This window comes from Sinocyclocheilus anshuiensis, unplaced genomic scaffold, assembly GCF_001515605.1.
Source record: "Sinocyclocheilus anshuiensis isolate Anshui unplaced genomic scaffold, SAMN03320099.WGS_v1.1 scaffold852, whole genome shotgun sequence".
NCBI classification, from domain to species: domain Eukaryota; kingdom Metazoa; phylum Chordata; class Actinopteri; order Cypriniformes; family Cyprinidae; genus Sinocyclocheilus; species Sinocyclocheilus anshuiensis.
The window spans coordinates 80,707-94,437 of record NW_015552578.1 but is presented as its reverse complement, the minus strand read 5'-3'; the positions used below and the strand labels follow the sequence as shown (position 1 = coordinate 94,437).

The 13,731-nt window shown below is 37.6% G+C and overlaps 1 protein-coding gene across 1 annotated transcript; it reads right to left on the bottom strand.

Moving 5' to 3' along the window:
* Positions 1-747: 747 nt before the first annotated feature.
* On the bottom strand, positions 748-2,013 carry LOC107665210 (gastrula zinc finger protein XlCGF8.2DB-like). The gene has a single exon (XM_016455996.1). It carries the CDS (start codon positions 1,841-1,843, stop codon positions 1,043-1,045), a length of 801 nt encoding a protein of 266 aa, XP_016311482.1. The 5' UTR covers positions 1,844-2,013; the 3' UTR covers positions 748-1,042.
* Between the last annotated feature and the right edge of the window lie 11,718 nt (positions 2,014-13,731).

The window sequence follows — 13,731 nt, the reverse complement described above, 5'->3', positions numbered from 1 at the left end:
TGGAGAATGAATAAATTCTTTAAAATACTTTCTGTAATATATAATTAACAAGCAAGACAATGTATAAAGGAACAAAACTGTTTATTGCACCAAATTAATTGGAAAGGAAACATTAAGTTAGGGCTGCACAATTAATCGAATGCGATTGTCATGCGCATTTTGATTAACATATTTTTACTCCAAACTCACTTCATAACGTCAGTCGAGTGTTTGAAATAAATCCTTCTGTGAGATGATGTGGCTTCTTACACAGAATAAGGCACGCAACATATTTCATAGTATTTAAGCAGTGATAAAGGCATTGCATTATAAATATACTTTATTTTAATGAAAATTATAATAATAAGAACTCAGATAAACCGTATATTGCCGTAGTCGTGTGTTTATTAGTCACCCTGAATCAATGAAAGCAGTTGAATCTTCTGTTTATTCAGCTGCAGCGATAGGCATTTTCTGGGTTTCTTCTGTGAGGCGTATTTGGAGTTTCAGCGCGAGAGCGCCCTCTGGCCTTTGGATGGAGATTTACTGCTGATCACAGAACCGTGCTTCACTGAAAGATACGCATGACAATCGCAGCTTCTGTCTCGATTCCATTTCGATTTATCGTGCAGCCCTACATTAAGAATACGTACATACAGGCTACTTGAAAAACAACAAAGAATGAACTGTGCTGATAAATAATATTTCAGAGCTGAATAATATTTCCATGCTTTACCTGATCATAAATTTAAAGTTGCTTGGTATTTCAAGGGCTCCACAATCAGTAATCTCATCCAGATATTACAACATTAAATTGAAATCAACTTGACTAAACAATAAGCTAAAATAAACACCTACAACCAATGGAAAAAAGTAATTTTGTTCAGTTTTGTTTGGCGGAGAGATGTTTTGCCTTAATATGGAGACTTTTAGTACTTTGTGTTTTGGTGCACTGAAAAATTCTTATTTACGTTTTTCTTTATCTGTCATTTTATCTGGCCAACAAAATTGAATTGTCTTTTAGAATGGATTGTTGAAATTGCTCCTTTTTCTAAACCCTTTGTCACACTGAGGAAAATGGCAATTTCTTTCCAGAATGAGTTTTCAAATGATGTTTCAGGTCTGTGCTTTTTGGGAAACTCATTTCACACTGAAGACATGTGAATGGCTTCTCTCCGGTGTGACTTCTAATGTGAGCCTTTAGGTTTCCTTTAAACCTGAAACTCTTTCCACACTGAGGGCAGGTGAAAGGTTTCTCTCCAGTGTGAACACGGATGTGAACCTTGAGGTGTCCTTTTCTTGAGCAACTCTTCCCACAGTGATGGCACATGAAAGGCTTTTCTCCGATGTGAATTATTACATGATTCTTAAGATGTTTCCTCTCTGTGAAACTCCTTTCGCACTGATGACATTTAAAACGGTTTTCTCTTAAATGAATTCTCATGTGATTATTAAGGTTTTCTTTATATCTGAAACTCGTTCCACACTGATCACATGTGAATGGCTTCTCTCCAGTGTGACTTCTAATGTGGGTATAAAGTTGTTTTTTCTGCTTAAAACTCTTTCCACACTGATCACATACAAATGGATTCTCTCCAGTGTGAATTCTCATGTGAGTCTTAAGGTTTCCATTACGTGTGAAACTCTTCCCACACAGTTTGCAGGTGTGAGGTCTCTCTCCAGTGTGAGTTCTCATGTGGGCATTAAGGTTTTTTTTCTGTGTAATACACTTTCCACACTGAGAGCATATGAATGGCTTCTTTTCATTGTGAATTTTCATGTGGACTTCAAGGCTTTCTTTTTGATTGAAAGTTTGTCCACACTGTTGGCAGGTGAAAGAGCTCTCTCCTGTATGGATTCTCATGTAGGAATTAAGGTTTGTAGTTTGTGTTTTTTGAGCTTTTTTTGGTGAGGCAGTATTTTCATTCTGTGAGCAACTAATCGATTTTTCTTCAGTTTTGAAACCATGATGTTTCTCATTTTGATCTTTCTCTTCTGTTTCATTCAGTTCTTGACTCTCCTCTTTCAGTGCCATCAGGTCTGAGGTGAAATAAGAAAAATACAAGTTAAAACCAGTTTAATGGCACAAAGCAACAAACATCAAAACATTTGAACTAGTGTTGTCAACTGATTAAAAAAAAAAACTAATTAATTGCACATTTTCTGTAATTAATTGCATAATAATATATTTATATTGTCATAATTTCACATTGAATCTTCACATTAATGTAGAAACAACAAAGACTGTGTATTTAAAATATGTGGTTTAATGGTAGCTTTTTACCAAGTAGCCTATTATTAAGGAAGGCCAGTATCATTGATACCAATACTGCTACTGATCTGTGTCTATTAAATCCATTTCCCCCTCAATGTTAGCCATTAATCATAGCAATTGAACATTACAGTTTAATTGAAAGCCATTATTTTTAACATTTAATAGGATTTTAAAACAAAATAGTTAACTTAAAACAATTTTCACATAAAGTACAATTTGTTATAATTTTGATACCCCCCCCACACACACACCTAGTGCCTGTTAGTGCAGATGTAGAACAAAAAAATCCCAAATTCAAATTTAGTAAATATATCAAGCTTGTGCCTCCCTTTCGTGAGTCTTTCAAGCACATTGCAAGAAAGTTTAGGTTGCCAAAGAATATGTGGGCACTGCTCCTACAATGCAGTTTGATGGGTAAGGCTCAAGGGATTTGCGCATTGTTACCAATTGAGTAGAGTCTGGATTATGAGATTGTTAAAGCCGCTGTTCTCAAAGCCTACGAGTTGGTCCCCAAAGTTCATCGGCAGAAGTTTAGAGTGCATGCGAAAACAGAAAAACAGACGCATGTAGAATTTGCACGAGAGAAACGAGCCCTATTTGAAAAGTGGTGTTTCTCCAGCAAGGCCACTACCTTTGAGCAGTTTCTTAAGTTGCTTTTGGTGTCGTTGTTCATCTTAATGAACAAAAAGTAAACTCGCTACTGGATGCTGGTGTATTGGCAGATGAATTTGTCTTGACACACCAAAAGGGATTTCCATCATTCCGGCCATCAAACACTCAATTTTCTCATATGAACACCGTGACAAGAGATTCAACGCATGTGTTCTCTTGTGCGTTGTGCTCGTTGCTAATTCAGACAGCAGGCCTGTCCCTGCTGGATGAGGCCATCAGGTCTGTTTTTACTGCCAAGAAACAGATCACTTAATTGCAGAGTGCCATGCTTGGGAAAAAGAAAAATGTTGATGGTAAATCTAGGAAGGTTGCTCTTGTACAAACTATGTCTGTAATTAAGAATAAGTCCATGCAGCCTTTTATCCTTACTGGTATTGTTTCCTTGTCTGACAAGGAGCATCAACCTGTTGTGATCTTGCGAGATACTGGTTCAGAACAGTCCTTAATCCTGAAGGAGTTACTTCCCTTCTCGCAGAATTTGTACACCAGTTCTGAAGTACTAATATGTGGTAATAAGATGGGGTGTGATCGTGTTCCTCTCCATCGGGTCAACTTGAAGTCAGACCATGTGACTGGGATAGTCAACCTTGCGGTGTGTTTCTATTTACCATTCGAAGGAGTAGGTCTTGTACTGGGGAATGATCTAGCAGGTGACCAGGTTTTTCCCAGACCAGTTCTGTCTCACAGACAGAACTCTGGGAGAAGCTAGGACTCTTACAAGGGTTAAGATATTTTGAAGGCCGACAAGCTGACGTCGCTGCTGAAGATCTGTGCTTTAATACTACTTTTAATAACTTCTTCTCCCCACAAGAACTCTGGTCAAGCTTACTTATTTTATGTATTAGAGAAATCTAATAAATTGACGAGCCACCCAAACCTTTACTCTGCCAAATACAGTAAAATCTAACAACCTATTGTGGTGAGCAACTGTAATTTTGGTGATGCTTTGTCTGCATCTCCCGAGCTTGCTGTGAGCCACTGCAGGTGGAAAAGTTCAGAAACAGTGTTGACCTAGCCAACTCTCTCCTGCAAACCCCCCTCTGAACCCTTATAGATGTGAGCAAATAACCAAGCCTGAAATTATGAAAGGAACTAATGTGAATAAAAACCCACTCAAACTTTACATTAGTGAAGCTCCAATAAGTGGGGTGCAGAGATCAGACCCTTTCCTTGCTCCATGTTCTCATGTGGTGTTAAGCTATGAGCAAGTGCCTGATGGTGGAACTGTTTGCTTCAGCAATAAGGGTATGACAATACAGGAATGTAAGCCCATTTGTGATTTGTTTGATGGTTGTGACGTCCATCAAGTAGTCTTACCCGCTGTGCCGCAGTCTCAAGTGCAGAAACCTGTACATGTAAATGTACTTGCTGGTCACTTGCAGTTGAAGACATTTCAAGTAATGAAGTGCTTCTTTTGGCCAACCAGCAAATTCTTCTTGGCAGAATTTATGATGGATGCTCTCATTCTTGTACTCCTGCTGCATTGCTTTATTTGAATTGTGGAGGCAGTGTGGTTCCTCCTATATTCACAAATCTTAATCCCCCAATAAACAAGTGCCTGATCCTGAGTGGCGACGTCACTACATGCATTCTGCCGGAACCGTTCCTTATCGTTCTTAAGCTGCCTATCCACTATCTCAGACAAACGACAAGTGACATAACGTAAGTCATTAATTTCCAATGGAGAGTAGTGTGGGAGCTGCGTGGAGTTCCGATCAGTGATGTATTCTAATCAAAACTATTCAAAACAAAAGCATGAGGTTAGAATTATCAATATTTTCCCACTTTAATGTTATTCTGTAAACACTATTTCTGTAAAATTACAGTTTATATAATGTCAGAAATAATTACTTTATAATTATTAAAGGGGTCATATGATGCAATTTCAATTTTTCCTTTCTCTTTGGAGTGTTACAAGCTCTTGGTGCATAAAGAAGATCTGTAAAGTTGCAAAGACTAAAGTCTCAAATCCAAAGAGATATTCTTTATAAAAGTTAAGTCAACCACGCCTACCTAAAACGGCTCGTTCTAACACACCCCCACATATCTACGTCACGATGTGGGAAGATTTGCATAACGGCGCCCAAATGTTCACGTAAAGAAAGTATAATAACTTTTATTCTCGCTGTAGTATTGTTGCCGTCACCGCCATCTACGCCGAAACTACTTTGTTTGGCCTTCCAAAAGAGGACGATATCCACTTCGTCTTTGCCTAGAGCTGATCCGTGCTGGTCGCTGAGGAAATATATCAACTTCGCGCTGTCGATCGGCTTTCACCGTGGACGAAGCGGAGTCCAGCCCGGAGTCGCCACATGTGGTTTCATTACACCAAATACACAAAATAATGTTCTTTTTAGCAACATCATATGACCCCTTTAAATCATTGTTAACATTGATAAGCCCCATAAAACCTACTATGTTTTTATTTGGGGGACCTTTCTGTGGATATAATCATACATCCATTATATTCATTAAAATAATTTATTTTACCATGGTGAATAAGCTGAGGGTAATGGTTGCTTCATGAACAATTTGAAAGTTTTGTGCAACTGCCACTAGGGGAGAAATGCGACAATCATATCCAAATGTCGGAGAAAGCGGAAAGGCGGCTTTAGAGCCGTTCGGCCCAACGGTGGAAAAGCGGCTATATATAAGCTAGTCTCAGTATCCCCTGTAAAAATCCATTGAGAGTTTTTTTCCTCACAGTTATGTTGTGTGTCTTAATGTGGAGAAGATCCCACATGTGTGCTGCTACATGAGTTCAGGGCTGCGTTTCCCAAAAGCAAGTATATCGTAGACCTGTTTCCACAAATGGTCTCTATGATCAACTTGGCTTACGATACTTTTAAGAAATGCAGACCAGGAGAAGAAACACTCATCCTAGATCAACTTCTGATGCTACATTTACCACTGATGCTGTTAGAAGATGTGACAGGCACAACAGATGTTTTTTTTCTTTAGTGCACTACTTAGGTCTTTGATATCAACTGTTTGTCACTCATAAACATTAACAGTTTGATTTTATTATGCTGCAGTTCATTATAAAGTTACTGGTCACTGACTGTATTATTTGCTCACCAAAGATCTTTAAATGAAGAACAAAGATAAACAGCATGCAGTGACTCTACCAAGCTGTGTCAGCTGGAGAAATGTTTTATTATTTTATAAGTAGGCTGGTATTTCTGATATATGACTTATTACTTTTTGTAATGAACATTTACTGCCATTTACATTCAGTTATGTTAATATGTTAGTATGGCACTTCTGGGGATGAGTAGAAAAACAAATCACAGACAACAAATGTCAAATGTTAAAACTAAATTGTCATCATTTGCTTCATGTTTTTATTGTTTTTTTTTTATGAGAAGTAGATATTGGGTTTAATGTTACACAAAATAATTGTTTTGTTTAGGCTAATTCTGTATTATTTTTTTATCTTCAGCAGGAGTTTTTCTGTGTGTTTGGACACTTTGTCCTGTTTAAGATGAGAAGAATTAACAGAAAGAAAAAGTAGGCTAAATGCCAAACTAAATCTCTGGGTGCGTCTCAGTCTGCTCCCTAGTTCAGTAGTCAGCGCACTAGTAAGGGAGTCAGTCAGAGTGAGAGTTAAGAGAGAGTTCAGAGTCAGAGAGAGTTAATGGACTTAAACTTGACAAGACAAAAAATGATGAAAACTAGCACTCAAATTAATAAAAGCACAAACTAAACAAAGGGTCACATTTGTATTAAGATTTATATTTAGTATTTACTGATTTTTAGATTATATTTAATAGATTCCACTCTGTTGCAGTTGGTTTGTAAAAGTTTTCATTACACATGTTTGTAGTTTTGAGCAGCAGGTGACGTCAGCGTGCGCTAGTTCGAGTGATTCGAATCACTGAATCATTTCGCGATGCAATTGATTCATATGACTCGGAGCTTCGAAAGCTCCGTTTCTCCATCATTCACTTGTTGTCAGTGACCGAATTCATGTTTATGATAAACTGATTCACGATACAGGGAGCGAAATGAGACGCACCTTTTCTGTTACTCGTATCTGGATGCGCTTTACACACACAAATGTCACTAAAAGTATTACAGTGTTACACCTGTTAATATTTAATTTCACAATTTTAAATACAATTCTTTTAACGAGTTGTATTGATTTAAACACGTTAAATTATATAAAATAAAATAAAAAAAACCCACAAACCTTTCTTCAGCCGAATCACAGACGCAGGAGCGCTGCGCTGCCTTATGACGTCACATCACCAGACCAAAATAAAAGTATTTTTCTCCCAAACCATAGAATTTACATTAGAAAACAAATATAATACGGTATAGGATTAATTGAATAAATTATAGAGCTATCAAAAGCCCAACGCTATCAATAACGTTTAGCTTTATATAGTCTTCTATCTGAATGTAAGTAACTGTGAAGTGCTTTCAATTGATGATAATCTACTGAGCATTTGTGATATTCTCAATCAAGGATAAACTCCAGTATCTTGCTCTTCGATTTACAGGATTAGAAAGAACTTATAATTTTAAACTCATAAAGAATTTGTAGATCAAAATTAAATTTGTGGCTGCAGAGAGATTTAGCTATTTCATTTATTAACTGAAACTGAATCTTTATGTCAATGAATTCATCAATTTCATCTCGGTTTCTTCCCAGAACATAAAGGCAATAAAACAAATTTCAGCTTTATTTGGTTAAAGTGCATTACATTGAAGTATTAAATTGATGATGAGTTTAAAACAGTTGATTTTGACTGTCTGAATGGAAATCTTTAATTAAAATGGTTAAAATAATTTCTTCTAAATGTTAATGAAATGTGATTTTTCACAGGTTATCTTTATTAAAATTGGCAGTATATAACATGTGCTAAAATGTGATTATATAAGTCTTACTTTTAATAACCTATCAAACTCTCAGATTTCAATTAATTTACAAACATAATTTTCCTCCCCGTATTAGTCCTCTATGAATAACAGATACACAGTGAAAATCAATAAATCTGTCTTCTATAAGAATTGGATGGAAAGGATAATATGGTCTGACTTTACCATTAAAATCAATAAGATCAATGTTCTTTTTTAGAAGCGATTTTGTTTAAAATACAGTTTTTGCCGTATAAAAGAATATGGTTCATTGATTAAAGTCTTACCTTTTCATTTTCTTCAACTGGCAAAAAATATGACAGCATATTCAGTTGTTAGCCTACTCCTCATCTTCCCTTTTTAAGAGTGAACCGTTCAGTTGCAATAACCAGTTTATTAGAAACTCAAACCCTAGATGCAAATCCACCAGAAAAAAAAAGTATTTACTATGTTATATTAGTTTATAATTTTATTTTTGTGAAGTTAAAAGTTTTGAAGTTTTGAGAACAAATTTCCCAGTTCTAGTTCTATCGCTCAGACTCTGGAGTTTCAGCAGAACTATAGGGGAAACAGCTGAACAATGCAATGGCCTGTTTACAGACAACAAGGCACAAATAACATACAGTAGGGTGACCATACGTGCCCTTTTTCCCGGACATATCCTGTACAGGATTTCTAAATTGCCTGCTTTATTTTCCTGTTTTCATACTTGCTGAAGGTAATGATCGAATAGTAATTTGACCAGTAACATGCAGGCATTGTACATAATCGACCAATCGTGGCGTGTGAGTAGGTGGGATCTACAGAGAACGATCAAAGTGATGCAAATACGCGTACATATTAGGTGTGTTCACTTGAAACGGCGCTGCACAGGCCGATCGGTGTATGACATCAAAGTACCCCTAGAGCGATTCGAAAGCATAAGGAGTCATCTGCTCTCTATACCTCTCACGGTACTTTGATGTCATACACCGATCGACCTGCGCAGCGCAAACAAAGCCAACACCTGGATATTTTAATTCTGCAGTCTCAAAATTATTCAACCCCCTGAATAGAATCCCTCGCAACAACACAAATCTGCTACAAATTTGTTCTCTCAAGAAGCAAACCTGATTAAATTAATCAAGGGCTTCATTAGTTACACCAGTGCCTTGTCCAGATACCCGTCATGAATCCTGTCCGTAAGCTTCCGTCCGCTCGCCACCAGATGTCGCCTTCTCATTATATTGATTCACACCACACAGACTGTTACACATCACCCTGGACTACATTTCCCATGTTCCATTGCACTGATTACACTCACACCAGAAACCAATCACACGGCCTATATAACAGTCATTCACATGCTCTTCCGGGCCGAGTATTGTTTGCGCATATCACTGTTAGCGATAGCAACTTTACGTGTTTCTAGTCCAGTTTAGTCTAGTCTTGTATCTTAGCCTGTTTATCTCGTCTCGTCAGTCTGCCGCCTGCCCTGGAATTATCGCCTGTCTTGGATTAACCCCTTGTCTTGCCGTTTCGAACTCTGTTCGCCCCTCATTTGGACTATTGTCTGTCTGTTTGGATTATCCGTTTGCCTTGCCCCCTGGATTACGTTAGCCGTCGATCGATCCACGCCAGTTTACTGGACTGCTCTTGTTTCTTGCCCTCAATATACCTGTTTGCTGGTGTTCGATCCTGCCTGTGTATGACCATGTCTATGAATAAAGCTTTGCATATGGATCCGCACGCCTCACGCCTCTGTCATTCCGTTACAATACCCACACTTGCGGTCTTGGCCACTTGAGAGCGCGTGCCCGCAACAGGAAGTAAGTGCGCAAGACTGTCCCAGGTCTTAAAAATGGCAAAGCACAGTGCCCTTAACGCACACTAAATCCACACTATCTCGAATACCGCTCTGGAGCACTATTTGAGGCTTAGTGTATCCCATCATGCATCATGTTCTGGAAATAAATCATGAGACTTTTTGCAGAGATCTCGCGAGAGGTCAAGGAAACCTTTCCAATGTACGTTAAATATTAATAATTAGATATTACATATAATTTGGTAGAAAAACAGTGTTTTTATACAATTATGTCATGTTATAGGGACTACTGAACAGACATTTAGAAGTTGATTTTAAAATGCAAAGTAATTCAAATTAAAATAAAGCTATGTAAACACTTGCATTTTTACAATACTATAAGTGTGTCCCATCAGGTAATGAAAAGTTCGACACACACTTGTGGTCTTCATCCTCACTTGAACGCTTGGGCCAAATACAGGAAATACGTCATATAAGTTGTCAAGAGGTCAAGTGCAAAGACTGCAAGTTTGGAAACCTGAAAACCAACATGCACAACAGAGGCCAGCCAGAGTACTTGTGGATAGGAGTGATCCATTACATTACTTTGATGACATAGCTTTTCAAGACCACTTTCGTATGTACGAAGAAAATGCATTGGAGCTAATATCTTTGCTTACGCCTAGACTTTCCTGTCTGTCTCTGAGAGGAAGGCCTTTACCCAGTTCTCTCCAAGTTCTGCTCACATTGAGGTTTTTGGCATCTGGGACCTTTCATCGTGAAACTGGTGATTTGTGTGGTGCCAGTGAAGCAACTGTGTGTAGAATAGTTCATTTATGTAGTAGTATTCATCAATAGTTTGTTTATGAGTTTTTACATAAAGTTTCCTGATGCTGCTGACCAAGCCAACTATAAAGTGCAATTCTATGAATATGGGCACTTCCCAGGTGCGATTGGCTGTATAGATGAATGTCATGTTCCCATCAAGTGTCCATCAACTCCTGACTGGTTTTCTGTCAACGTTCAGGGTGTATGCACACCTAATTTAGAGTTTGCAAACGGTTCAACTCACGATTCAAGGATTTTTCTAAACTTTCCATTGTGTGCTCAGTTTCTGAGAGGACAGCATAGCGGACTTCTACTTGGTGACAATGGATATGGTCAGAGTAACTTTTTATTCACTCCATACATAAATCCCACAACAGCCGAGCAGCAAAGATACAACAGAGCTCATATACGAACAAGTGGCATTGGTTGAGCTTATATTTGGAATATGGAAAAATCGATTCCAGTGTTTACGCAATACTCTTCGTTTCAGGCCAAGAATATGCTGCAAGGTCATCATTGCTACAGTGGTGCTGCACAACTACCTGAAGCAGTGCTGCTGTCCTGATCCTCCAATGGAAGATCACGATGAAGCAGATGTGCCCATGGCTGAGGCCGCCAATGACCAACGAGGACTTGCACACAGAGTTGCTTACACATTGCAGCACTTCAGCTAGATGAGATGCATTTTAATATGGAACGTATTCATTATGGCTTATTTTGCCTTGATCATGTTTGTTCTGTACAAAATTAAAATAGTGTGCAACAAAATTAAAAAGTTACTAAACCAATACTGGTTGAAAATGTAGTTTGTGGTAATAAAAAAAAAACTCTCACTCATGAATATCTAAATGGCAAAAGGTTTATTTTTATTATTATTTATTTTTTACACATTTTTACACATGATCCCAAAAAGATACAGTAAGGCGACAATTATATCTCTTTCTTCCAACTTCATATCCAATTCAACCTGTAGAATTCTTATTTTCATTTCATGTTCCTTCTTCAGACATTGCATTTTTTGCTCATGAAATTCTCTGGCTAACTTTTCATGGATGGTCATCTTGCTTGTTCTCTGCTGAAAGGTGGTGGCAGCATCTTTTCTCAGGGATGCTAGAGCAGATGTGGAGGGCACACACTCACTGTGCTCTGGCTCGTTAACCTGTTCAGATTGCTTTTTTTCTGTGGAGAAAAACACAGAAGCACAAAAACTCACATGATCCTTAGAATGAAAGAAGAATAAAGATTGACAAAGTGGAATATATATGTGCCAAAGGAAGTAACCAGTTTCTTTCTTACATGCCATTTGTGCTCAGTTCTTCATCTGAACGGTTCAAGTGATCACCATCTGGTATACAATCCAAAGGTTGCTGGTGCTGTATTCCAGACAGCAAGTCACTCGATTCATCAGTTTTGTCTTTATTTGGTGGTCCACCACTAGTAGTAGTAAATCGCTGTCTTCTGATCTCTGCATTTTGTCTTTTTAAAGCCAGTTTAAGGTTCGTCCACAGAGTCTATACAGGCAAATATCATTCATTATAAATTGTCTCAAAAATATGAATATGAGAAATGTGCAATGATAATAATGAAGAAATCTCACCTGAAGTTGTTGTATTGTTCTTGTGGTTGCATTTTCATTTGCCTTGAATTCATTGCAAATTGCATTCCAAGCACTCCTTTTCTTTTGCTCTCTAGCAGTAGTGTGGATTTTACTTTCAATAACTGGATAGTTTGTCACAATTTGTTTCAATAGTGTTGTTTTCATACTCACTAAAACTTTTTGAACGAATTATTTTTTCCTCTGCCATTGTTTTGTGTCAAGATGTACACCAATAATAATGTTTTCGAGTCCATTCCAGGTTTTTATGAGCACCATCAGACCAACGGCATGTGCTTATACTTAACATAATCAGGCTTATCCCAGGTGTTCTCATTTAAGCTTACTTCATTTACTCCAGGGGCCTGTACCATGAAGCCAGATGAGTTGGCTAGCCAGGTAAGTTTTAGTTTCGTTTGCAACAATCCTGGGTTTTAGGTACCATGAAAGTGGCTTGGCTTTTAGCTGCGTTCATTGCCATAGTAACTTGCACTCCACGGCTAACCTGCTCCGGGGCAGGTTATGTTGTGGGTAAGAGATCTCAAACTGAAATTGGACCAATCAGATGTGAGCAAAGTGACACATGTCTGATACAAAAAAATCACTCCCCCAGTTTATCTTGCTCCAAATTAAAGGTCACTAGTACTAAAAAAATTTCTGGCTTTAATGATAATTACTCAGAGTTATTTTATATGATTTATATAATTATATTATTTATATTATTATTAATCCGTTAAACACAAGCGATTTTAGTTGATCAGTTATAAATAATTTATTTTAAATTTATGTTAATATATACAGATGGTATGTAATATAAATAAGCTGTAGAATCAATAGATAATGCTTTAAGAATTACTATGTGACCTTACATGTTTGAGTCTCTATCGCTGTATATAACAAGTTTCACTTGTGACTGCACTGATAAAGCAAGATAATTCCTTTTATTTGTCCTCTTTCATGAACAAATACTTTTTTCATTGTAAATGCATTTAAATTCATCATATTCTTCAATCTCTTAACCTGTAGCAAAACCTTTAACCTTTAACCAAGGCTCGTGATTGGCTATTCGACAGTGATGTCATATATTCATGTGCACGTGCTCCACAAACTCAGGATCAAAGCCTGAGTTGACAAAGAAAGTTGATGATCAGCATCATGGTACCAACAAAGCTGGACTGGAGTGGTTTGGTTTCGTCAACTCGAAACTAATCCTTTAACTCTGAATTTGTTCATCTACCATCATGTTACAGGCCCCAGGATTCTGTAGTCTCCGACTAACTAAGCCTATTTTAAGCCACATTCATGAAAGGTACTTAAAGGGGTCATATGATGCTGCTAAAAAGAACATTATTTTGTGTATTTGGTGTAATGAAATGTGTTTTTTTTAACCTTAAACCGCATAAACACATTATTTTCCACATACTGTACATTATTGTTTGTCCTCTATGCCCCACCTTTCTGAAACGCGTCGATTTTTACAAAGCTCATCGGTCTGAAAAAGCGAGGTGTGCTGTGATTGGCCAGCTATCCAGTGCGTGTCCGGAAGGACATGTGACAACTCCGGGCTGGACTCCGCTTCGTCTTTTTGAAACAAAAATAATGTTTTCAGACATAAAAGCATTGATGTTATCTTTTGTTTTGGTGTAAATTATTCACTTAACACTAAACTGCCAATACTGTATGCCACTGGGAGATTGTATTTACAACACTGTTCCAGAACAGTTTAACCCAAATATC